The sequence below is a fragment of the Balaenoptera ricei genome, chromosome 3, assembly GCF_028023285.1.
Source record: "Balaenoptera ricei isolate mBalRic1 chromosome 3, mBalRic1.hap2, whole genome shotgun sequence".
NCBI lineage: Eukaryota > Metazoa > Chordata > Mammalia > Artiodactyla > Balaenopteridae > Balaenoptera > Balaenoptera ricei.
The window spans coordinates 3814276-3838087 of record NC_082641.1 but is presented as its reverse complement, the minus strand read 5'-3'; the positions used below and the strand labels follow the sequence as shown (position 1 = coordinate 3838087).

General features: G+C 45.9%; 1 protein-coding gene across 3 annotated transcripts in view; it reads right to left on the bottom strand.

Annotated features, from left to right (window-relative positions):
* The window catches only part of ADAMTS16 (ADAM metallopeptidase with thrombospondin type 1 motif 16), a 163056-nt gene that overhangs the window by 38040 nt on the left and 101204 nt on the right, over positions 1-23812 (bottom strand). For all 3 annotated transcript variants that reach the window (XR_009502205.1, XM_059916071.1, XM_059916072.1), the window contains exon 18: positions 18832-18958. Coding sequence is in view for 2 of the 3 variants with exons in the window: in XM_059916071.1 (XP_059772054.1) it covers positions 18832-18958 (127 nt within the window). In the remaining variant the exon portion in view is untranslated. The remainder of the gene's footprint in view (positions 1-18831; positions 18959-23812) is intronic.

The following is a 23812-nucleotide window of genomic DNA, read 5'->3' as shown; positions in this document are numbered from 1 at the left end:
ATTATCATTATTGGTTTATGATATAAAAAATACAAGATTATTGGGCTTCCCTGCTGGCGCAGTGGTTGAGAATCTGCCTGCCAATGCACAGGACACGGGTTCGAGCCCTGGTCTGGGAAGATCCCACATGCCGCGGAGCAACTAGGCCCGTGAGCCACAACTACTGAGCCTGCGCGTCTGGAGCCTGTGCTCCGCAACAAGAGAGGCCGCGATAGTGAGAGGCCTGCGCACCGCGATGAAGAGTGGCCCCCGCCTGCCGCAACTAGAGAAAGCCCTAGCACAGAAACGAAGACCCAACACAGCCAAAAATAAATATAAAAATAAATTAAAAAAATATATATATATAAGATTATTACTGAAAAAAATGAGAAAGTATAAAATTTTTGTGTCAGATTGCAAAATTAATATTTCACTCTAGAAAATAATAACTCATTAAAATATAATGGCATAAAGGTTTCACTCATAATATTAATAAAATTATGAAATATTCAGGGAAAAATATAAATACATTCACTTACGGAAATAAATTTATGAACTGTTCTTGAAAAACCCAATGACCAAATGGAATAAAGAAGAAGAAAACATTGCTGTCTGATAGGTAGCTTCCATATTTTCAAGATTTCAATTGTCTAAATTAACCTGATAATACAATGTAATCCCAGTTAAAATGTCAAAAGGATTCTTTTTCATTCTTTAACTTGACAACATGAATATAAAGGTCGTCTGGAAAAAAGGATTCAAGAAGCGCCAGGAAAGTTCCAAGAAAGACAAGTCATTCGTCAAATGCTACAGTCATCAAACAGTAAGATTCTGGCACAGAAGGATGAACCAGTGAAACAGGGAAGAGCAGTAGGGCCGGTCAAGCAATTATATCCACGGATATATATCCTATCCATGTCACTGGTATCCAAATTGATATCCTATCAATTATATACAGGGATATATCATATCTAAGACAAAAGCTGGCCTTCCAACTCAGTGGGCGGAAGATGAATTTTCAATAAATGGTGCTGGGACAGATTGCTGGGAATTGGAGAAAAATTGTAGTTCCCTTCAGTTCATTCTTTACATCAAAATAAATCTCATTTTGACCAAAATCAAATATTTAAAGTAACCAAAATGTTTGAAGAGAGTATGAATGAATATTTCATAACATTAGAGTATAAAAAACTTTCTAAGGATGTTATATAAACAAGATTTTACTAAAACAATATAAATTTCATTGCATACTAATTAAAAAAATATTATGTAACAGTTATAAGAAATGCGTCTGACAAGGTCCTACAACGAATTTCCATGAATGATTATCTAGAGAGCGAGGGTTATGTGTTGAGCAACCAAGTAGTTTATCATCCAGACTAGGACACTTTTGAGGGTAAAAGGAGCACTGTACTTACAGCGGGACAGAAGGAATTGGATAATTGTGGATAAACTGGAACTGTTCTGGGCAAATTGGAATGTACGGGACTTCTTTTTTCTATGTTATACACACATACACACACACAACCAATAAAGATGAGTTGTGAATACAATTTCATACTGATTCACTTACATATAACAACTGTCTGGTTGGTTTAAGCATTTCCTTGATAATTTTCTTGCTATACACTCTCCAATGCCCATCTGCCTCAGTCTCCATGTCTATACCCTGGGGATAGAAATAGTATCCACTTACTGGGGTCATTCTGAGGATTGAATGACTTAATCCCTCGTTTAAGCAAGCATTAGGTTCTTGCCAGGTACTATTATTTTATCATTATCATCATCACCATCAGTGGGGAGGTCCAGGTTCTGTGGGGCCTGAAGCTTATGTAATTTAGGACAACCCCTGTAAAAACAGTAAGATCAACACTGGGAAATTAGATGAGATTGACAGGAGCCTTAAAGCCTCAGCTTCATTGGCTCCACATAACCTCCTAATCACTAACATTCCTGCACTGACATTGTACCTGGATCCCCTGGGCATTTCCACTCCTCTTTTGAAAGCGATCCAATGGTGAATATCACTGGTTATAAGAGAAGTAGACGAGCATCTTCTACCATAATTCAATTCTTCATGTCACACAGTGAGGGACAGGACAGGGTGACCAGCCACTCTGGTTGACTTGCAACAGAGGGGGTTCCCCAGACATGGGACTTTCAGTTTTAAAACCAGGACAGTCCTGGGCCATTTGGGATGACTTGATCACTCTAGGGGTAACATATTCTTTTCTTCTCAATACAAAACAGATGTAACCATAGACTTGGGTAAAAATTTCCAATAATTTTCCTCCATATTTCAATTGCCTTGCTTCTATTTACCACTGCTAATAGCACAGCAATGTGCACAGTTGCAGTATCTTACGACTGTTTAGTTGTCAATCTAAGTAACAATGGTAGATGCCTTTAGTAAAATGTGGTGGACTGAGTATGCATGTTTATCTCTGTTGCCTCCCTTAATGCTAAAGGGGGCCAGAAAGGAGGTTTCCCACTGGAGAGGCCAACTTGGGAGAACCAGGGGGAGCTGTTAAAATGGGAAGCTCTGAGCCCCCCAGGCCCAGGCCCCTCATCTGCTGTGCTGGGCACACATGCTGGCCCACCCCCAAACACACACAACTAATAACAGGACCCTTCTTTGGAGAAATAGATTATTCCGGGGGAAAATTCGGGAAGTGACAGAGCAGTTGAAGGATCCTGTTTCAGCCCAGAGAATGTCTAATGAGCATTAATGCCTCAGTCTCAGTATGCCTAGACAGAGAAGGATTACTAGGTATTGGAGGAAGACATCATCATGAAAGGCAAAGAGAAACATCCACCATACAACTACTAGAGGAAAGGAATATGGAGGGAAAAGGATCTGTGGGCAAGAGGTGGGTGGGGGGAGAGAGAGAGAGAGCGGGAGAGAGGAAGAGAGAGGGAGGGAGAAAGGGAGAGGGAGGGAGGGAGAAAGGGAGAGAGAGGGAGGGAGAGAGGGAGGGAGGGAGAGGGAGGGAGAGAGGAAGAGAGAGGGAGGGAGAGAGAGAGAGGGAGGGAGAGAGAGAGAGGGAGGGAGGGAGAGAGAGGGAAACAGAGAAAAAAGATAGAAATAAAGGAAGAGCAACAATAGAATTTCAAAAAGGAAAGAGAGGCCAGGATGTCTTAAAAGAGGGAACAAAGTTAAAAAAAAAAAGCATTTGTCAGATATCAAAAAATTATCAAAACAGAGACAGTAGAAAACCTCAAATATAAAATTTTAAAAATCTCCTAGAACAAAAAGATAAAGAGATGAACATTTGAAAAGAAAACATAAGCACATTAAAACCTGAGTCTAATGTATTAAGAGTTCAGAAGGCAAGAATATAAAGAATGAAGGGGGAGGTTATTAAACTTTTCTTTTTCCCTAAATTGAAAGGGCCCATTATGGGCTCAGCAAACAAATGAACATTAGAAACCTGGGAATAAATAAAAGACCCAAACGCTTTCACAAAGGGAGAGGTGATCATGAAAAAACCCAAACAGTTCCCAAATAAAGGATTGGGAATCTGAATAGTAGCAGACTTTGCAGCAGCCGCAGGAGAAGGAAGATGGTGATGTCATGGCCATAAAACTCCAAGGGAGAGTGAACTCCACCCCTGAATTCTTCTCTCAAACTCTCTGTCATCCCCAAAGGCTCAGAAAGTTCAACTCCCCCGACACGTTCTCAGAGAGCAGAAAGAGGCTGTTTCCCAAATACAGTGTCAACCGAGACGGACAATGGCCTGGCAACCAAGAAACAGCATTAGTCCACATCCTAGAGAAACAAGGGAAATCCCAAGATTGACAGGCCCAGGTTGGAGCAGAGATGGTGGCACCAGGATGAGATCCCCAGGGGAGAAGGAACTGAGGTCTCTGGCGTGTTTAACTGTGTGGGAAGCACCGGGACACGCATGGGACAATCTCACCTCCTCCAAATCCTGTCCACTCCACACTTGCTCAGTGAGGTCTGCCCAACACCCTGCACCTCCTGCCTCCACAGCTCCAATCTCCTCTGCCTTGCTCTATTTTTTTTCTTGTTATCCATGGTTCTTATCACCTCCTAAATATGCCGTTGTTTAAAAAGTACACTATGTTTATTGTTGACTGTGTCTCTCCCCCAGGAAGCTCTCTACAACACAGACCTTAATCTAGTTGCTCACTGATGTTGGCCAAGTGCCTGGCACAGAGCAGACTCTCAATGGGTATTGGTTAAATGAATCCATGAACATGAATCTTTTGGGGGTTTATGTAAAAAAAAAACCAAAAAAAAAAAACCTAAGCAGGCAAAATTCAGGCAATTATTCACTTTTAGAAAAATGCAATTTTATATACAAAAGGACACAGCATCAGTGTATTCTACCTAGACAGCAGAGAATAATAAATAATGATGTAAACACCGAATACTAATGGGATATACCCTTATTGAGAGGATGGAGGCAAAGGAAGTTGGTGTAAAGAGAGGGCTTGGTGATGTGAGAGTGATACAAAGTGATGCAGAAGAGCTACATCCTCTCCTGTGATGGGTAAAAGGGTAATCTCCAAAACCAACAAATAGGAAAATGGTAATTACACATAGTATTTAGAAATAATGGAATAGACCCCAAGATAACTGAATTACTCCTGCTGGTCAGTGAGATTGGGGGCAGGCTGGGCAGGTGGGGCAGGGAGTGTGACTTCCCAAAGTAACCCTTAAAGTACAGAGTGGCTTTTTGAACTATCTGCAGAGTTACTAAGTAGAATAAAAATCAATTAAAAGAATAGAGGTAAGAAGCAAAAACCTAGGTTTAGTGTAAATGTTGAATTTTGAGAATTTATATGAATTCTTCTCTTCAGTCCTCTTTTTCATTAAAAAAATGTAATAAATGCATCAAAACAATTTAAAAATCCCTCTTGTTGGAATTTTGTTTGACGTAGAAGTAAAATAAGGCTGCGAGAATGTGGCAGCTGGAGGGAGAAGGGGGATACTTGTGTGGATTCTTGGAATTTTGTTTGACATAGAAGTAAAATAAGGCTGCGAGAATGTGGCAGCCGGAGGGGAGAAGGGGGATACTTGTGTGGATTCGTGTCTTGCGTGGGATCCAGACAAATCTAAACATTCTAGGAGACTGTGGTCATTACGACAATTACATTCCTTCTGACCACAGTCAGAAGCATATTAAGAATTTGCTCTCTTTTAGGTCTTTTGCCCTGAACTTATATGGAACCTGTAGGAAAAGAAACCAAGTTGAACACAAAAAATTTTATGCTGTCATGCGGTCCTATTTCATCCTGCAACATCATTTCTTTGTTGAAATGGGGTCTAGTCTTGAAAGTAGTATTTTAATTGAAAATGTAGCTTATCTAAACAAATTAATTTGAGGATCTCTTTGGTTCTGGGAATATTGTTTAAAAATTCATGCATACCTTCAAAGATGCAATGAAACATAGGTAATATTTATTGGAAACTTTATAAATAAAATAAGGACTGCTTAAGCAGAACCACTGCCAAAAAACGGATGAGAAAAATCTAAGTTTCACTAATGATATTCATACTTGTCAAAAAAATCTCATAGCCACGTGATAAAATTAATGCATAAATTTCATTTTCCTTCCAGACCTCAATAATGTGATAAGATCTCTACAACTGGTGAATATGCTTGGCAAAACCATGGCTTATAGGTGACTTTGGGATGACAACACATCAAAAGTCAATCAAAACTAAACTGAATTCTTAAGCAAATTCTAATGTGATTTGCAAAATAAATTATTAAATTCCTGTGTCGAACTCTAGTCAATTAGTTTGGTGGCCCTCTTAAGCTAAAGCTCTTTCAAGGTTACATGAGTTCACTATGCTCATTTGTTCAATTTTCCTCGTCCTGTAAGGTCAGTGATTTTTTTTTTTTAATTTAGTGAAACTTTTTTTTTAAGGTGCTGGGGGTGTGGAAGCAGGCAAAATGGAGAAAGATTATGGTGGGAAAAAAGTAACTTTTCCTTCCAAAATGACTCAGGTAGCTTTTCAGGGAGCCGAAAGGAGCCATTTCATACTCTACCACGTGGTACCACCTTGTAAGTTTGGTCTGAAACCTTAAGGAACCTCTAGAGGCTCTACAAGTCAGGAGCCCACTTTTGCAGAGGTTGCCACGGAGACAGATGCGTGGCTGAGCATCCCGCCAGCCTAGGATGCAGCATTTCTGAGGTGGTGGAGGAGCCCAGCCCTTAGTGGGGCTATGGTGATGCAGCAAAGGGAGAGTCACCTTTGGCCTCTTCCATCCCCTCCCCTTCCCTCCCCTCCTCTTCGACCTGCTCAGTTCAGACTTGTGGGGTCATCTTTAGGGAAAAAATAAAGGATGGGTCCCCTCCTGCCCTTCCCATGTTCACGTTGACTTCTGAATCTGGGAAGGCTGGGGAGGGCACATGCTACTTTTGAAGAGAAGGTTCAGGAATTTTGTCTGACACTATGACCTTGGACTTCTCATACATTAAAACAAAACAAAACAAAACAAAGGGAGACAGTCTTCTTAAAGGATCTTCCTCTAAAAACCTAGTTTATTACAGTGTCATATCATGTCAAGTACCAGGAGCCAAGCTGGACACTTGTCACCTGTTTTCCAGCATAAAAAGAATATGCCTGATTTCTGAGCATAAATTCAGGTTGATGGCCTGAAGTATCGTGTGTGACCCACCCCAAATATACAAACGGTAGAGTTTGTGAATCTTCTCCTTAAACCTAAACCCTGTTTAAAAATGCCACTCTCATGAATGAAAGTCACTGGGTGTTGTTAAATAAGATAGGATGATTTATAGTTAAACTGAATATGGAGAGTATTTTATTCAACTATGTTGAGGAAGACAGTAATGTAACATTCCTGGTAGATGGACTTGTTAGCAGTCTGAAGTGCTTTTTCCTTCTTTTTTGATCCTTACTGTCTATATTTAAGTCACATGATTTTGATTTCGTGAGCTGAATCATCAGGTGAATATGTGGTTTTTCTAGGACTGATGCTCAGAATATTGGACATTTTATGCCCGGCTCAGGAGAGGGCTAATCTGAAAATACCCTGGCAGCTTGAGCCCACGTCTGCCTGGCAGGGAGGCCGCACACAGGCCCTGGATATAGATACTCATCACACACGGGGCACAGAAGAGATGTCTGCAAATCAACATCTCTTTCAAGGAGGTTCCTAGAGAGGAGGGTTCAATTTCAATAACTGATTTTGAACTGACAGATAGTTCAAAAATACTTGGCCAATATTCAGTCAATATGCAAACAGCCATCCTCTTTCCTGCCCTTTGGTCTTACCCTCTGGAAAATACAACATGAAAAACAAACCAACTTGGCCTGAAATGACAAACTGTGGATGATTTCAGTCCACTGAACGAACGACCCGGTTCTCTGGTTTCTGAAGTCATGTTTCCTGAGACATGGCTCCTCAGGAAACAAAGTGTTCCCACGTCCCACACTCCTGGGAGTGCCCATCCGAAGCTCTTCAGCACAGACATGGGCCTGGAGACTTCCTGCGGGGCAGAGTCACATGCTTCTAGACGCTTCTAGAAAGGGGCCGCGGAAGCCCTTGGGATGCCCATGTGGGCGGCCTCCTGCAGTGGGTGTTCCTGCTTCCTGAACTGAGCCACAGACTGACTGCTAGTTTATTCACATTTGGTGTCCAGGTGGGAAATACAATGCACATCTTTAAACACTAGATAAAAACTAAGCCCTGTTAGATGGAGGTAAAACCGAGGTCACCTGGGGAGAAGAACAGGACGCCATCCCCCTTTCCAGAACTGAATCTACCTGTTTTCCTCATTTCATTAATTGAGCACTAATCAGTACCTGAAAAATACTGATCATGCATTTTGGCAAAATGCATGTCCACTAAAATGTGAACCCTCTTAAGTACCAGGGGTTTCTTGGATACACATATTTTTATTGGTGAATCACTGAAATGAGATGAATTATAACCTATTTTTTTTTTCTTTTTATCCTAATTCTGGTTAAGCCAACTCTCCCCACCACATCTGCACCCATGACCTGGGTGATTAGGTTCAACTTAGGACCTGCAGGGCTAAGTGGGCTCTCAGGGAGATGCCCACCTGAGACTTACATGGCTGGTCAGAGCGCTGCCCACCTTGATTTCTCCTTCCCCTCCAGGCAGCAGCTGCTCCTGCCCTCACTCCCAGGCAGTGAAACGGAGCAGGACCCTTCGGGGCCTTCCCGGGTCCTCCACCTGCCTCCTGGTTGTAGAAAAAGTTTAGCCAAAGAATGAATTTATGCAGAGAAGTGAGAAAATGCAGAAGCAAAGAAAAACCGTCAAACAAGACAAAATAAGAATAGTTTAGCCATTAAACAAAGTCAAGGACCTTTAGTTCCTTCTCAAGGGCTGTAGGTAATATTCTGAGTCACGTTCTTAAAGTTCTTTTGTAAATACTGATACCTTCACCAGGTGGAAGAATTTCACTACATGATGACCAGATTGTAACCACGACAAAAGCTGAGCCATCTGACACAATTCTGAGAACTTGGCCTCAAGGAAATGGGAACAAACCAACCCTGCAACTGAAGATTAACTGTACTTAAAATAATCAAGATAATACTGATCAGACCACTGCATGACTAATTTTGATTTCAGAGCTCACTGAGCTGTTTCTGCATGTAGCACCCTTCCTCTGCCTGTGCACCCCTGAAACTCCCCTTTGAAAGCTCTTGCCCTCTGATTGGCAGCGGGGAGTTGGCCTTTGGATATAAGTCCACCTTCTCCCCAGGTTGCCGGCCTCCGGAATAAAGCAAATTTTCCTTTCCTACCAACACTTGTCTCTCGAATATTGGGTTTCAGCTGGACCTGCATTTGGTAACAGAAGGACTTGGCTCCTTTCACTGGGAAAACGAACTTCCTCAGCGTCTGGCCATCACCTCTCCCTGCTCCCGCCTAGGGCCACCCTCACAGCTGCTGACACATCTGAGCTCTCAGTCCCCTCCCTGATCATTTCCAAAGGTGCACAGGCTCGCTGCACCAGCTCTCATGTGAAAAGGAGGGAAGCAGCAGCCAACCCTCCTGGGCTTCATGGCCATTCCAGGTGCGGTTCTGTCCCTTTGCTTTGCTGTACGGCGAGACTCCCTGGGGACACGCCTGTGCTCACGTGCTCTGCTTTCTCATCTCTCTCTCTCTCTCTCTCAACCCCATGCCTCTGTTCCCACCCCCACTGGAAATGGTCACATGGTGCTGATGACCCTGACCTTCCTAAATTTTATCACCACTCGAGGAGCAGGATGTGAGCGGGCCTGGCCTCCAAGGTGATGCACGCTTGGACTCCCTTCCTCTTTCCCGCAGGTGTCTTCTGTCTGCCTCCTGACCCAGTGCTTTCTCACCCTCCTCAAAGAAAGCACACAGAGAACTCTAGCAATTTTGCCAGCTCTCTATAACTGCTCTGTAAGGAGATTTAATCCAGTTTAAGCTCTGTCACAGTTCACTTAGCTTTTTTCTGTAAGTTACTTATTTGAGAGTTTTATAAGAATCACGTGTGGGTAATCTTGTATATTTTAAAAGTTACACTGATTTATATGGTTGTTTTATTTATTTATATCAAAAAGCAGTGGTGTGAAAGAAGGAGAAGGTATAATTTCTTGCAGGAGTGGCCATAAAACAGCATAAAGAGAATTGTACAAACTCATCAGAAAAGAGTAAAGCCATGAAACAATCAGGCGCAAAGACAAGGCCTGGTAAATGGAGGACACACATCCTAAATCTAGACCTAAATTTAGTACAAGAGCAACCATACCTCATATAAACGGGCTAAGCTTGTGTGTAAAAGATATTCTTGATTTGATAAAGTCAAAATCCAACAGAAAGTTATTTAATCAAGGTGCAGAAAAACCTAATAATACAGGCGTTTAAAAATAAAGATAATGAAAACATGTAAGCCAGGTCAAAAATAAGTAAATGGAGGCTAGTGTCATAATGTTAATTTCTGAAAAAATAGACCATCCACTGAAAAGCAATATTAGGGATAAGGACGGACATTATTTAATAATAAAGAACAATTCATGCAGAAACCACACATGCAGAAAACCCTACCTAACAACATAAAGTGGAATTTTAATGTTAACTATAAAGTAAACTTAATAGGAGAAACTGAAAAATAAACAATCATAATGAGAGATTTTAAAGTATTTCTCTCAGAAACAGACACACAAGATAGACAAAGAGTCAGAACATATTTGAATAAATAAGTAAGGAGCTTGACCTGTCATATAAATAACCCTAATACAACACAAAACACACATTCCTTCATTCCCACAGAAAATATTTATAACAACTCCCATTCCTAAGGCATAAAGGAAGTCTTGAAAATGCTAAAAATGATATAGATTTTAACTCTTTCTTTGATCTCAATGTAGTAACATCTGAAATAACAAAAAATTTTCCCTGAAGCCTCAATAAATTTAGAAATGCAAAAAACAATCATTCTAAATAATTCATGGATCGGAGAATAAAACAATGGTTCCTAATCTTACATAAAAACCAACATACTGTGTTCTCTCCCAAAAAAGATGATTCTGAGAGAAGCTTCAGATATTTTCAGAAGCCCTGATTAGTATACTTGCAGTGAATATACAGATATACATATAGATTTGTAGTAAAATCTATTCTATTTAACTATCTACCTACTTACCTAATTGTCATCTCTCTATCTATTCTATTTATCTATCTGTAGGTTTGCTTTTCATTTTTGTATTTGAAGCATATGCCATAGTGTATATTATTAGGGGACTTGATGAATTTTAGTTTCGATCATATTGCAGTCTGAAGACCAGAATAATAAAAGTATTATGAAAATTTTAGGTATTATTTAACCTTTATAAGTGAGTTCCAAGTAAGTTCCCTGAAATATAGAAGTATTCCTAAAGTGCCTTTCTGCCTTTGCTCACATAGATAAATATATATATATTAAAACAACAAAATACACAGACACACACATACTGCCACACATGCATGCACCAAAACAAATAAAGCAAAACAAATAAGCAGACAAAAAATGAAACAAAACAAAACCCAAACTATTTTACAGAACTACATAAGGCAGATTTTTAGGTGTGAAATGATGAAGCCAGATCTAAAAAGTTAGCTATGATTTTTATATTCCCACTGCTTCTGCAACGGTTCCCATGTTAATATTTCAGCAACTGAGGAAATAAGTCAAATCAGTCTTGCTTAGGACCAGTTGGTCCATACTTGTAACTTGATTTTCATTGTGAATATATTGTAACAAATAACTATACCAGCCTGCATGTATTTTAACCTCATTGTTTTGGTTAAGTGACATCTTTCCTGGAGGAGATAGAGTAAGACATCCTCTTTTATATTGAGATATTGTCACATCTAGGTGATTATACAGTTTCAAGTCGTGACCCAAGCACCTGAACTGGCAACTTCACACTTAAGCTGAATGCTTCTCCAAAGAGTGTCAATTACAGAGATGCTATAACACTTCTGGTTTCCCTGATTAACTGTAGAGGGTTAGATGCCTTTTCAAAGGGGGCACAGTGGAGGGAGGACAAGACTTCGCAAGAAAAGTGAGGTCCCCTTAGGGAGGTGGCATCTGTGGGCTTGAGCTGCAGCATCAGGTGCCCTAGATACAGGCAGGCTCGTTACGAGAAGAACAGGACAGAGAAGCTGGGGAACCCAGAGGACACAGGTTCTGTAAAGCTCTCCTCAGCGTTATTTCACGCATCTGCAAGTATTCTTAAGTCCAGCAAAACTGGCGCTCAGCCCGTAAGTGGAAAGAAAATCAGAAAAGATAATTGTACCAAGTGTATCCTTCGCATCTGCCACTGTGGTGTCACCAGAGAAATCCATGAGTTGAAGTCACTGTGTTCCAAACTCAAGAGTAATGTATAACTGATTTACTAAAAGAAGAAACATTCCAGTACAGTTTCCAAAGATTCTAGAAAAGAATGTTGACACAGAAGTTGGGCTGTGGGGCAGGGCTGGCTGTATAACTTGTGGAATCCAGTGCAAGGTGCAAAACCATGAGGGATTTCAAGTTGGCTGCATCAGAGAATTAAACCAAGAGGCGGACCATCTGAGCACCGGGCCCTGGGTGAATGGGCAGGTCACACGCCCAGGAAGCCAGTCCTGTGGCTTGTTTATTCCCAGTCACTTTGCTAATTAAATGAACTGAAATACTCACTTCTGTAGCATCCTGGGAGTTAAACCATTTCACTTATACGGATCACCTCAGTGACCACGGACCTTTTCATTCCCTTGCTAACCTGTACACTATGGGGCATGAATATTTTCAAGGCTTGTATCTAAGAGATGAGACAAAAAAGTCACTGCCCCCTTTCCTGTCACTGGCAGTGTTGCCATAAGAAGATCATTAGTCATACAGTTGTCCTGCTGCATCTTCTCTGTCATTTCTACCAAATGGATGCAGTCACCCGCTTCGGTATCTTGGTTGTAAAAGAAGCAGTTTTGCTGATGGGTTTGTAGAGGGTCAGCAAAGTGTAGGCAAAAACAATAGGACCATCCGACTATCAAGCAGAGAGGAATACAGAGGGGGGCTACATGTGTGCTGGGGGTGGGGCATCCGATGACAGTATGTTTTATCTACACGCTTATTCTGCATTCCTAGAATAATACTGAAGAGAGAGGAAAAGTGTTCGTTTACCATCTGGAAAGTATTTCCTCTCATTCCACCTTCAGTCCATGGTCCAGGAAGGCGTACAATTAGTGTTTGTGCCTCGAAAACTAGAGAGGTACGATAAATGACAGGAAGAGCCACTCCATTTAGATAAACTGAGAAATAGAAAGGAAATAAATAGCCGTGTGATTTATAGTTCACGTTTCAAAAGCAAGCGATAAAAATGCCCGATTCTCCCTCAAATGAGCCGTGGGAGAGCCGCACGCTGCCGTCTGTGAGAGGCCCTCAGAGCCTCCTTGCGGGGCGCTGGCCTCGCTCCGTCCCAGGGGAGCAGCTGTCGAATGCTCCTGCGGGCCGGGGCCTCGCAGACGATTTGAGATCCTCCTCCTCCAGCTAGGAAGTCCTGGACTCCCAGGTCTCTGCCCCGCGGAGATTCACGAGCTGGGATCCCATCCGCGACACCGCGCGCGCCTTCGACGCGCTGCGCGCACACGTGGATGGGGAGGGCTCGGGGAGGCAAGGGGTTCCCACCAGCGGAGCAGTTTTCCTGTTCTTGTAACTTAGAAAGGAGAAGGGCTGTGGATTAGGCTGTTTGAAAGTCTCCGCTCCGCGGTCCTTTGGGGAGCCTCCTTCACTTCACGTGGGGCGGGAGACAGCACATTGCACCCTGCTCCATCCTCCCTGCCCCGAGCCAGCCGAAGAGGTGGGAGGCTGAGGACTGCAGCCACGCAGTGTGGCCGCTGTGGCTTTGTGAGGCCGCGGAGAAGCAGGTGGACACGCGGCTCGAGAGGGTCACGGCCAGCCGCCTCGCAGGAGCAGTCTAGTAAGAAAGGCAAGGGCTCTCCTGCTTGGACAAATAAAGCTTGGGTTTGCTGCCCACTTAATCAGGGACAAAAAAATCATCGGTATTCTGGGCAAGAGAGAAATGTATCTCACATTTCAGAGGACAGCACAACAACTTTTAAAATTAAGATCTATTTTCCCAATTCAACGGTTAAAATGACAATCCACAAGGATTGAGGTATATAATACAGGTTCATTCTTCTGTGTTTGTCACTGGTCGTTTTGCTTCACAGACTAAATAAATAACTAATGTGAACTTGTTTCTCCTTTTGCAGCAAAAAATAAAACAGCCAAGAATTACTGAGTGTTTTAGCCCATGTACTGGGCTAAGAGCTTTTACGTGGATTCCCTCAACAAATCCTGGCCTTGTGTTGCCCTGATTACGTACAGGCAGGAGTACCAAAGCGGCAGCTCAGCCCACACCTTCGACCAGGTGCGAGCTGGCAGGCATGGGCTATGCCGCTCTAGCCCCTTAGCATGCTAAGTCCACTCCACCAAAGGACTCGGAGGCAGAAGAGCTGTGGGTTGGGAACTGGGAAACTTTGTTCCACCCGGACCATAGACACCTGAGGGCTGGCCTGTCATCAGGCTCCTGCAACTGGCTGGGGGTGAAGCAGGAACCCTGCAGGCGCCCCTCTTGTCCTCCTCAGGGGTCTCCCAGCAAGGACGCATGGCATTAGCTTCACTGCCAGGCTTTCTATTGTCTCCCAAAGCTTTCTCTTTCAGAGGAAATATAAATATCAAAAGATATGAGATGTATAAATCAAAGAGTTCAGTAAGATGGGGGCCTCTGGGTTTTCTGGGGTGACTTGGGTGCCCTCACTGTGTTCTCTACAGGCTGTTCCCACGCACCACTTCCAGTCTCCCCGAGACTGACCCTGTTGTTCCTGAGCTGTGCCTTTTCTTTCAGCACACAAAGCTGTTGACAGAGTGTACTTGTAAAATTCTACACCAGTGAGTTAAGTACAGAATATAAGATGGAGAATAATCCAGAGACCTTGTTGGCTCTAGATCCCTGACAACCAGGAAGACAGACTGTAGGGAGGAGGGGGAGGCCAAGGGAGAGAAACAGTGGGCTGAACAGGGGACCTACCGGAAAAACTAGTAACATACAAATATATATACATTTATAATCTTGCTGAAGGAAACCCGACACCCATTTAAAAATCTTTCTTGGAAGGATTCCATCCGCATGAAGGAGGAGCATCAGAGACATAACTATGAAGGTTCTGGGGGAGAAGCAGGGCCCTGGTCCAGCGTGAAGGAAGGAAGGCAGAGTGATGGGGGTGTCTCAGGTGGCATTGGTGGGAGGAGGGGGTGGCCACTGCCTGAGCCCATCTCTGAGGTCTGAGGTCCTGGGCCAAGAGTGTGGGCTGGAGAAGAAGAAAGCTGGAGGAGACAGGAGGTGATGTAAAATCACTGTCCCGCGAGGGACCAGATGCCCAGGGAAGGGTGTCAGGACTGCCGGCCACCCTGGGCGGCCACGGAAGCCGGTGGCCGTACATTCAGAGTGAGAACGTGGGCTTGTGAACTTCTGGCAGCATTAAGCTCCCGAGCTCCACAGGCAGCAGAGTGAGTGATGAGAGAGGTGTCGCCGGGCTGGGTTTTCTGGGCAAGTGGAGTTGGACAAGGGGGTTAAAGCCTGGACACTGGGTGAGACAGGAGGACACCTCGAGCATGGATCTATCTGGGAGCCCAGGAGCTGCAAAGACAAAGAGGCCATGGCCAGGGAAGGGTGTTTGGAACCAAGGTCTCACAGAGGCAGCAGGTAGGAGGCAGGAGAGGGCTCAGCTGCCCCAACAGAGGCCACGGAAGCACAGCTCAAACATGGGAGGGAGCTCTTCCCCTTCACGCGGAAGGCTGGGCTGGAGACGTGGGGCGGAGGGGGGCAGCTCTGCCCCAGGGAGTCATCAGGGATTCTGTCTCGTGACCCCATGTGCTTTGTCGGGGCTGGAGCTAAGGCTAGCTCTGCTACTGCTCAGGAGAGGGGACAGGAGGGGAGGAAGGAGCACTTCTGCAGGAGCGCTTCTGAAGGCACCTGCATCTCTTCCGCTCGCATCCCGTTGGCTGACGAGGATCTAGGAGGGGGATGGGGAACATCCACCAGGGCGTCTGTGCGTGAGCGTGAGTGTGAGAGTGTGTGTGAGCGTGGGTGTGTGAATGTGTGTGTCTGGGGTTCTATTAACAGAGACAAGAAAGAGGAAATGTGCGTGGAGAAGCACGGTCTGGCCGTCCTTGCTGACGGCAGGAGCGAGAGGCGGGGACGGGACTGGAGAGTCAGGCAAGTGGTATCACTCACACGGATGTTAATGGCCTCAGGTGGCGCTGGTGACCGAAAGCGTCTGATGAGACCTCAGTCCCTAAAGCTGTGGCTCATCAAGAATAATACAAGCTCTCTTACTCTTGGGGCAGATCTTGAAGGAGGCTGGCCTAGGGCGGGTACTTTACGTGAGAGACATGTGGAAACATACAAATAAGACTTATTACGGATTACGGGACAGTTGACGAAGCAGCGTCTTATTTCTCAATGGCAGCATCCAAACAGGACCGGCTGGGCTCACCTACAAGACCCCCCAAGGGAGACTGGCCACAGAGCTTCGTACTTAGGGCACACATCTGCGTGTTTTCTCTTTGTCAACTCACAGCCGAGGAAACCGAGGCACCAGGAGGTGAAGCCACTTTCCCGAGACCACCCCGCAGGCCTGGAGTTCTTGCCCTGGCCCGTGGGACCCTGGTTCCTCCCTGAACTCTACAAGCATTTACTGAGGGACAGGCACAGCTATCGTCCCTCAGGATATGTCAGTGGACAAAACCAACATCTGACCCTGGAGAGACTTTCTGGAATCAATAAGCGTGAAAATTCTGTACCAGGAACAAACAGACACAAGAGATGATGATGATAGTCATGGATAATGGTTGAGAGTAAGGACAGTTTTGCCCGACCACATAAGGTATGCTAGAGTTCTATCGCTGAAATCCAATAACCAATAATCCCATCCAATCAGTGACCTTTGTGGAAAGTAACATTTCTGGTGCACTGACACGGGACCAGACGCTGGTAGAAGCAGCCTGCCATCTGGAGTAACACTGAACAGACAGCAGCCGGGCATGGCTTAAATGCCTTCGCTAAGGGTTCAGCACAAGGAGGAAGCCCAGGAGAGGGAGGGGAGGGGAACCCCAGCTCTCTCCCCGCACCACGGGGCGGAGGCCGTCCTCGGAGGAGCAGCGGTTGCTGGCTACCACAGCTGCCTCTGCTTCCCCTGCCCGCTCAGGGCCACCAGCCACCCCTGCATCCTGGGCTGAGTCCTGCACGGTTTGGAGATGCAGAGGGGCCTATTCAGGGTGTCCCGACCATCACTTCGCATCTGAGTTATGGGATGCTTAAAATCACGAAGCTGGAAGCCGAGGAGTGGGTGACTTAGCCCGGGGCTGGGGTTGAGTGTTCTCTTGAGTCCACTGTCATGAGCTTCACCAAGCCCACCTGGGCAGCTTGGACTGCAAGGGGATGAGCCACTCACACGATTCCGGGGAGCGATTCCATGCAAGAACTACATATTCCCAATCAGCCTGAGCTTTAGCATTCCGATGGATTTAGTCCCAAGTCACCAGTAACTTTAGTTTCTCCTGCACATAAATGTCACACACACACACACACACACACACACACACACACACACACACCTCTTAGTCTAAATTAGTGAGGTTTTTCGACTTTTCAACACTGTTAACTAGTTGCCTTGAGGCACCCTGGGTTCCTCTGCCTTAGCAAGAACTCGGTGCAATATGGAAAGAGAACCCCAGTGCCTGCAGCAGCGCTCCTAACATCCTTCTCCCCAAGGCTCCTTGGAGATGTATGATCAGAGGTCACAGTGAGGTCCACGCTGTGTCACCTGGAACACAGGTGCAGAACCGGCTGTCCGGGGAGAAGGGGTCAAGTTGGTGCAACACCTCAGCGGACCCGGGGAGCCCTGGCTGTCTGGCCCCTTGTTTCCTTCGGACAGGAGGTTCATTTTGCAGAAATGGTGCTGTGCTATATCCTCTCTTGGCCGACCAGGGGCTTCATTTCGTAAACCATCCTGGACGGTGTGCACTTGGTGTGTCGCTTCAGGCACAGAGGGAGCGCATGGTGCCTGGGCTTCTGTCTGCCATGGGGCCCTGCACAGACCATGGGGCCGCCCGGCTGGCTGCAGGATTGCTGACAGGTGAAGCGAGGACCAGGGTGGGCATCAGTTCCAGGAGCACCTTCGGTCCCAGAAGAACCCCCAGGGGCGCCTCCAATGCCTCGGTGGGTGATGGGCCTCAGGCGCTAAATTCCTTTCGCAAATACTGACCCATCTCTCTCTCTCATTACCAGGCTGTGGGGCGTGGTAGCCGAGGAGCCTGGCTGAGTCGGGCCACTGGCCCTCTGAGGGAGGACAGATCTTCCCAGGGAGGCACCCCCACTCACAGCGGCGGGGGGCAAGGTGCCGGCCTCTCAGATGCTGGCCTGTGTCCTCCATTTCTACCCTAAGTGAGGGACCAGGGACCCACAAACTCAGAGAGAAGGGAGACAGTGCCTCCCTTCCTCTTGGGTTTTACTGTCTCTGGGAGAGGCATCCAGATTTCTGCTTTTGAGGCTCAGCTCAGCAGAGCCAGCTCTTGTGGGTCTTTAAAATCAAGACGTATGAGATCACATGTGTTGTGGCGAGTACCTCCGCTGTCTGAAGGGTCTAACGGGCCTTTCATCCCGTAAATATGTTACTCAGATGATTTCCACAGCCCCTCTGTGAAGATGAAGCAAGTGAGAAGCAGACGGACTACGGACAAGCGCAGGGAGTGATGGCTGAGGGGGGCAGGGCAGGACCATGGCTGCCTCCTCGGGGTCCTTCCCAACCCCCGTGTCAGGGAACCTGAGCTTTCTTCAGAAACGTGGAGGGGCGGCAGTACTGGGGACCGGTGAGTGGGGTGACAGAGCCCTGCTTTCTGCGGCCCGTCCCACACATGTGCTGCGGCCACATTCCCTCTACAGCCTGGACAGGCCTCGCCAGCGGGTTCTTCTAACAGGTTTCACTCAGTAAGAAAAGGAAACACCAGCGAAGGGGATAGAGGCTGCGAGGGAAAGCGTTCCTATATCCACAGCGCACCATCCCTCCCACAGCCTGCACTGAGTAAGACAGAACAAGCGCCATCTACTACGAGACCTTCGCTCCCACTGACATGGCTTTGCAGGCTATTTCCAGCCCCAGCGCACTTTATTTGGCTCACCTGTTCAGGCACTTCTTGTTCCTTTTGCCTCTGCTGTCGTGGATTATGTGGCAGTGGTTGGCACTTCTGTTCCCCAGACTCAGGAGCACCAAGGCTGCAGCATTATATCTGCAAAACCCTGACACCCATTCAGAGGAACATGGCAGTTCTTACCTGGGGGGACAGGCGGACACTTTGCAAGGCACGACCCCTGTGACAGGCCGGGCGTCGGGGCTGCAGAATGATGCGTTCACCGGGAACCTCAGGTCTCTGTAGCAGCCGGCTCTCGTGGTCATCTGCCCTGTGAGAGAGCGGGGTGCACAGTGAAGACTCACAAACACGCCCCGTGGTAAAAGGCAGGCGAAGCGCTAATGAAATCTCTTGAAAAAAAATCTTTACTGTACTGGCACGTCTTTGCATTAATGACCTTTGGCTGACTACTAATGTTCTACTTTTCTGGCCTGTCTTGATGAATTTTATCAGTGAATTGCATCAGTTCTAAGATGGCTTGTATCTTCCCCCTATATTTTAACATCTTGTAACATGTGTCTTGCTATGGGTGCCAACATATATTTGATGAAACAATCTTTTGGTTCTTTTCTATTGTTTCCAGAATTGGAAACACCAACCATTTTTTCAAAACAAACACATAGTAAGTACATTCACTTGTGTTTCTAAGTGAGAGGGCACAACAGGAAATGATCGGTAATAAACCAGAAAGAAATACAGACAACAAAGTGATAAGCGCTTCAGCAGCAGAGAATTCACAGAGGAAAATACCTCCAGGGTTGCAGCCGGATGGTGACCTTTTCACAATACTGGCTTGGATGTTGCCTCAAATGAGGTCAATGGAAATGAAAGTTGGTCTGATTCTCAGCCTCCATTTATATCCCCAGGGCTACTCAGGCTTTCTGAGCATCCCTCAATATGTTCGATATTTCAATTCATTAAATTTACTAAAAAAGGTACCAATGGGACTTCCCTGGCAGTCCAGGGGTTAAGATTCTGCACTTCCAATGCAAGGGGCACAGGTTCGATCTCTGGTTGGGGAACTAAGATCCCACATGCCATGGGGCATGGCCAAAAAATAAATCCTTTTTAAAAAAGGAACCATTACTTACAGCAGGGTTCCTAGACTAGTCAAAATCACAGAGACAGAAAGTAGAAGGGTGGTTGCCAGGGGATGGGGGATGAGGGGGTGGGGAGGTGTCCATGGGCACAGTTTCAGTTTGGGAAGATGGAAAAGATCTGGAGATGGATGGTGGTGACATGTGCACAACAATACGAATGTGCTTAATACCACTGAACCATGCATTCAAAACTGGTTAAAATGGTAAATTTTATACCATATATATTTTACCACAATACAAAAGGACTGTAAAATAGACATATATCTTGAAGGATGATGTTAAGGAGTTCATTCAGTGAAGAGGAACACAAAAAAGAAAGAAAAAGAGCCAAACCAGTGTTGATTTTAAAAATTAACACAATTAATATTAAGATTTAAAATGATTTTTATTGCTGTGCTTGGAAAATGGATGGAGTCCTCCTGTCCACGAGGCCCATCTGTTTTACTTCCTCTGCAGTCAAGGCTGCACTTCTCAGAATGACCTGGTCCCCACAGGCAGATGACCAGAGGTGTCTCATAAAGGAAGGGACCCAAGACATGGTTTCAGAGGACCAAAGCCACAGGCTGGCAACTCCAGGCTCAACAGCATCTAATGCTCGGTTCTCTGTGAAACCGAGTCCCTTACTTAAAGAACACTAAAAGTCTCTAAGATATACGTGGAAACAAGTTTGACGTTTGGCTTTGCTTTGTCAAAAGGAATAAGGCAAGTCGATGGGGAAAGTTCCCTTCTCTTGAGAATCAGTTTCCTTGATCAGTAGAGGGAAAAGAGGCCTCCTGGGTCCCAAGCACAGATCTCCTGCATCTGAGCCCCAGACAACTTCCTGCCTTGGGTATGGCCCTGTCGGTGCTGATGGAGAGGACAGCAGAGGTGACACAGGACCCTTGTGGTTTTCTGCGATTATTCAGCTCTCTGCCAACTTGACACAATCATATTTTAACCAAGTTGAACAGTTTTTATTTGATGCACCCCAGGGTGGATTTCACAACTGTATCTTCCTGATTTTAATGGTCTCTCATCAGGAACGGCATATTAAAAGTGACTTTGATAAAGGTCATGGAATATTTCTGCAGAAATATAAGAAAATTTACTTAAACATGTTGAGAATCTTGAAAGTGAGTATTTCTATGAAAGAACAAGATTTAAGTCACATACAGCAAATGTCCCTGAGCAGTAACGGGAAGAAGGTCAAGGTGAACCTCAGTCCCACGAGGCAGAAGAATGATAATAAAAAGGAATATTTCCAGGCTCTGCTAAGACCGAAGCCGTGACATTTGTTCTAATATATAGATTTAGTAAAATCAAAGATGGGCTTGGTGACCTGTGTAGCAAGGCCATGGAGCCCTCGTGGGCACAGCTCTCCTGGGGACGGGGGGAGCCAAGAGGCACGTCAGGCAACGCAACCCACTGACACCTCCTGCTGGGCTTCACCGTGGAAGGAAGCACATATCGAAAATACATCTCTTTCAGTGTCCTTGATGTGGTACCGAGCCAGCTGTGTGCCCTGTCACTACGTCACACACAGAACAGATGCAAACACGCAGTGATGGGCACTGGAGGAGGGTCCCTCACGTCTTACACTCCAAACCTTGCACAGGTTCGCCCTCGTCCACTTTCCTGGAGGTGCTTTCCTGGGCATCACCCTGACTGCACGTGGCGATGGATTACTGACCCGCCACCGTCTCCTGCCCTGCACCCACTCTTAGCCCGATGTCCCCAGGCTGCCTCCTGGACTCACAGACCTGGCCGTCTAACAGATGCACAAATACATAAACATCCATTTCAAAGCAGGCTTCCTCCAGCCCCCCTGCCCGGGGTTCTGTGGTCTCTGTGTGGTCAAGGGATCAGTCTTGTAGTCCCCTGCCCCCCACCCCCATGCCTTACTCCAGGCATTCCTCCTCCAAGTCCAGCTGTTGGACTGATACCACGGATATTTCCTTCACATACGCGCGTGCGCGCACACACACACGCTCATGCCACTCCCAGGTTAAAAGTCTGTTTTTCTCTTTTTAAGCTGGAGACTTCCCAGCCTTGTCCTCCAGCCCTGCTGTATCCCTCTCATGCCGACATCGCCCCTGGTCCTCTGACTCCCAGCTGTCTCTCCACCTGGAATGCGGTCCTCCACTGCCACCCCTGACACACCTGGCGGAAGTCTTCTCATCCCTTTAAGGAAGACCCACATCCCCCTGCCTCTGAACTCCCGTGCTCCCTGACTTGAGCGCACATCTGAATTCTCTGGTAGTTTAAACACAGAATCCCGGCCACCTCAGAGCCTTGGATTCAGCAGGCGTGGGGTGGGGGCTGTGGATTTACATCTCTAACCGATGCCCAGGTGCTGCTGGCACTGCTGCTCTGCGGACTACACTTTGAGAACCGCGGCTCTACGCAATATCCGAAGCCACCACTTTTACGTCTCGGGTTACACAGCTGTGATATACACGTAGTAAAAAGTAAATAGCTGGTCTTTGTCCCTGGTTCTCGGCACACAGCTCCTAGAACCTTTGGAGTGGCTTTTGTGTGCTGCTGAGCTGGCGGGTGGTGGGGTCCCTACGCAGCTTATGGACGGGGCTGGTCCCCAGAAGCATCAAGGCGTGATTAGAGGGTTTCAGCCCAATCCTGGGCCTCTGGCGAGGGGAAAGGGGCTGGCAATTTAGTTCAGTTATCAATGACCAATGATTTAATCAATCCTGTGTAATGAAATCTCCATGGAAACCCCTAAACAACGGGGTTCAGAGAGCTTCCAGGAGGATGGCACACCCCAGCTTCATGGGGTCCGGAACCCTTCCCGACCTCTCCCTGTGTACCTCTTCATCTCGCCGTTCCCTGGTGTCTTTTACGATAAACCAGTGACAGGAAGTAAGTAAAGTGCCTTCCTTAGGTCTGTGAGCTGATGTAGCAAAATATTGAACCTGAAACGGGGGGAGTGGCGGGCGGTGGGAGAGTGTAGAACCCACAGCTTTGTAGCCAAGTCAGACAGAAGTGTGGGTGCCCTGGCATGCAAATGGCATCTGAAGTGGGAGCAGTGCTGTGGGACTGAGCCCTTCACCTGTGGGGTCTGACGGTGACTCTAGGTAGTTAGTACCGGAGTTAGATTAATGCAGGACACCCCGTTGGAGGCTGGAAAATCTGGCAATGGTGGTTGGTGTGGACAAAACCCACACATTTGGTGCCCGGAGTGTTGTGAGTAAAGACAGTTCCTGTCAGGCTAGCCCAGGTTTGTGCTCATTTGTCCTAGAAAAATGGTAAGCAACCCTTTTCCCTCTCAATAGCATCCAGGTTTGGGTAAGACATTATATGGTGAACCTAATGTCAAAGTTCAGTGGACATATAGGTGTCATCCCTTAGATCAAATTTCCTGAGAGCGGAGAGTACAGCCTGCATGGATTGATTTGTTCCCACACTTATTAGGCAGTTTTTCAGCCATCGGCCAATTTCATTATATTCAGTAACTTCTAAGCTCCAGCAAGTTAATACAGTCAGCCCTCCTGGTCCGAGGGTTCCGAATCTGCTGATTCAACCAACTACGGATGGAAAAAAATCAGAAAAAAAATCCCAGAAAGTTCTAAAAAAACAAACTTGAATTTGCCTTGTGCCAGCAACCATTTACCTAGCATTTACCGTGTATTTACAACTATTTAGGTATCATTTACATTATATTAGGTATTATAAGCCATCTAGAGATGATTTAAAGTATGTGGGGAGATGCGCATAGGTTATTTGCAAATACCACCTCATTTTACATAAGGGACTTGAGCATCTGCAGATTTTGGTATCCATGGGGGATCCTGGAACCAACAGGGAAGGATGACTGTAGTGAGTTAATAATACTTGGCAAAGAAATCATCCAAGTAAGGGTATATTCTCTTCTTTATACAGTACTTAGGATGAACTAGGCACAGGTTTGATGACTCACCCATGTATCAATGCAGAGACAAAATCTGAATCAATGTTTTATGAGTCTATTTTTCCACTTGCTAACAGGGAATAAGAGACTATTAAATTAGAAGAAATAAACACATGTCATTTTA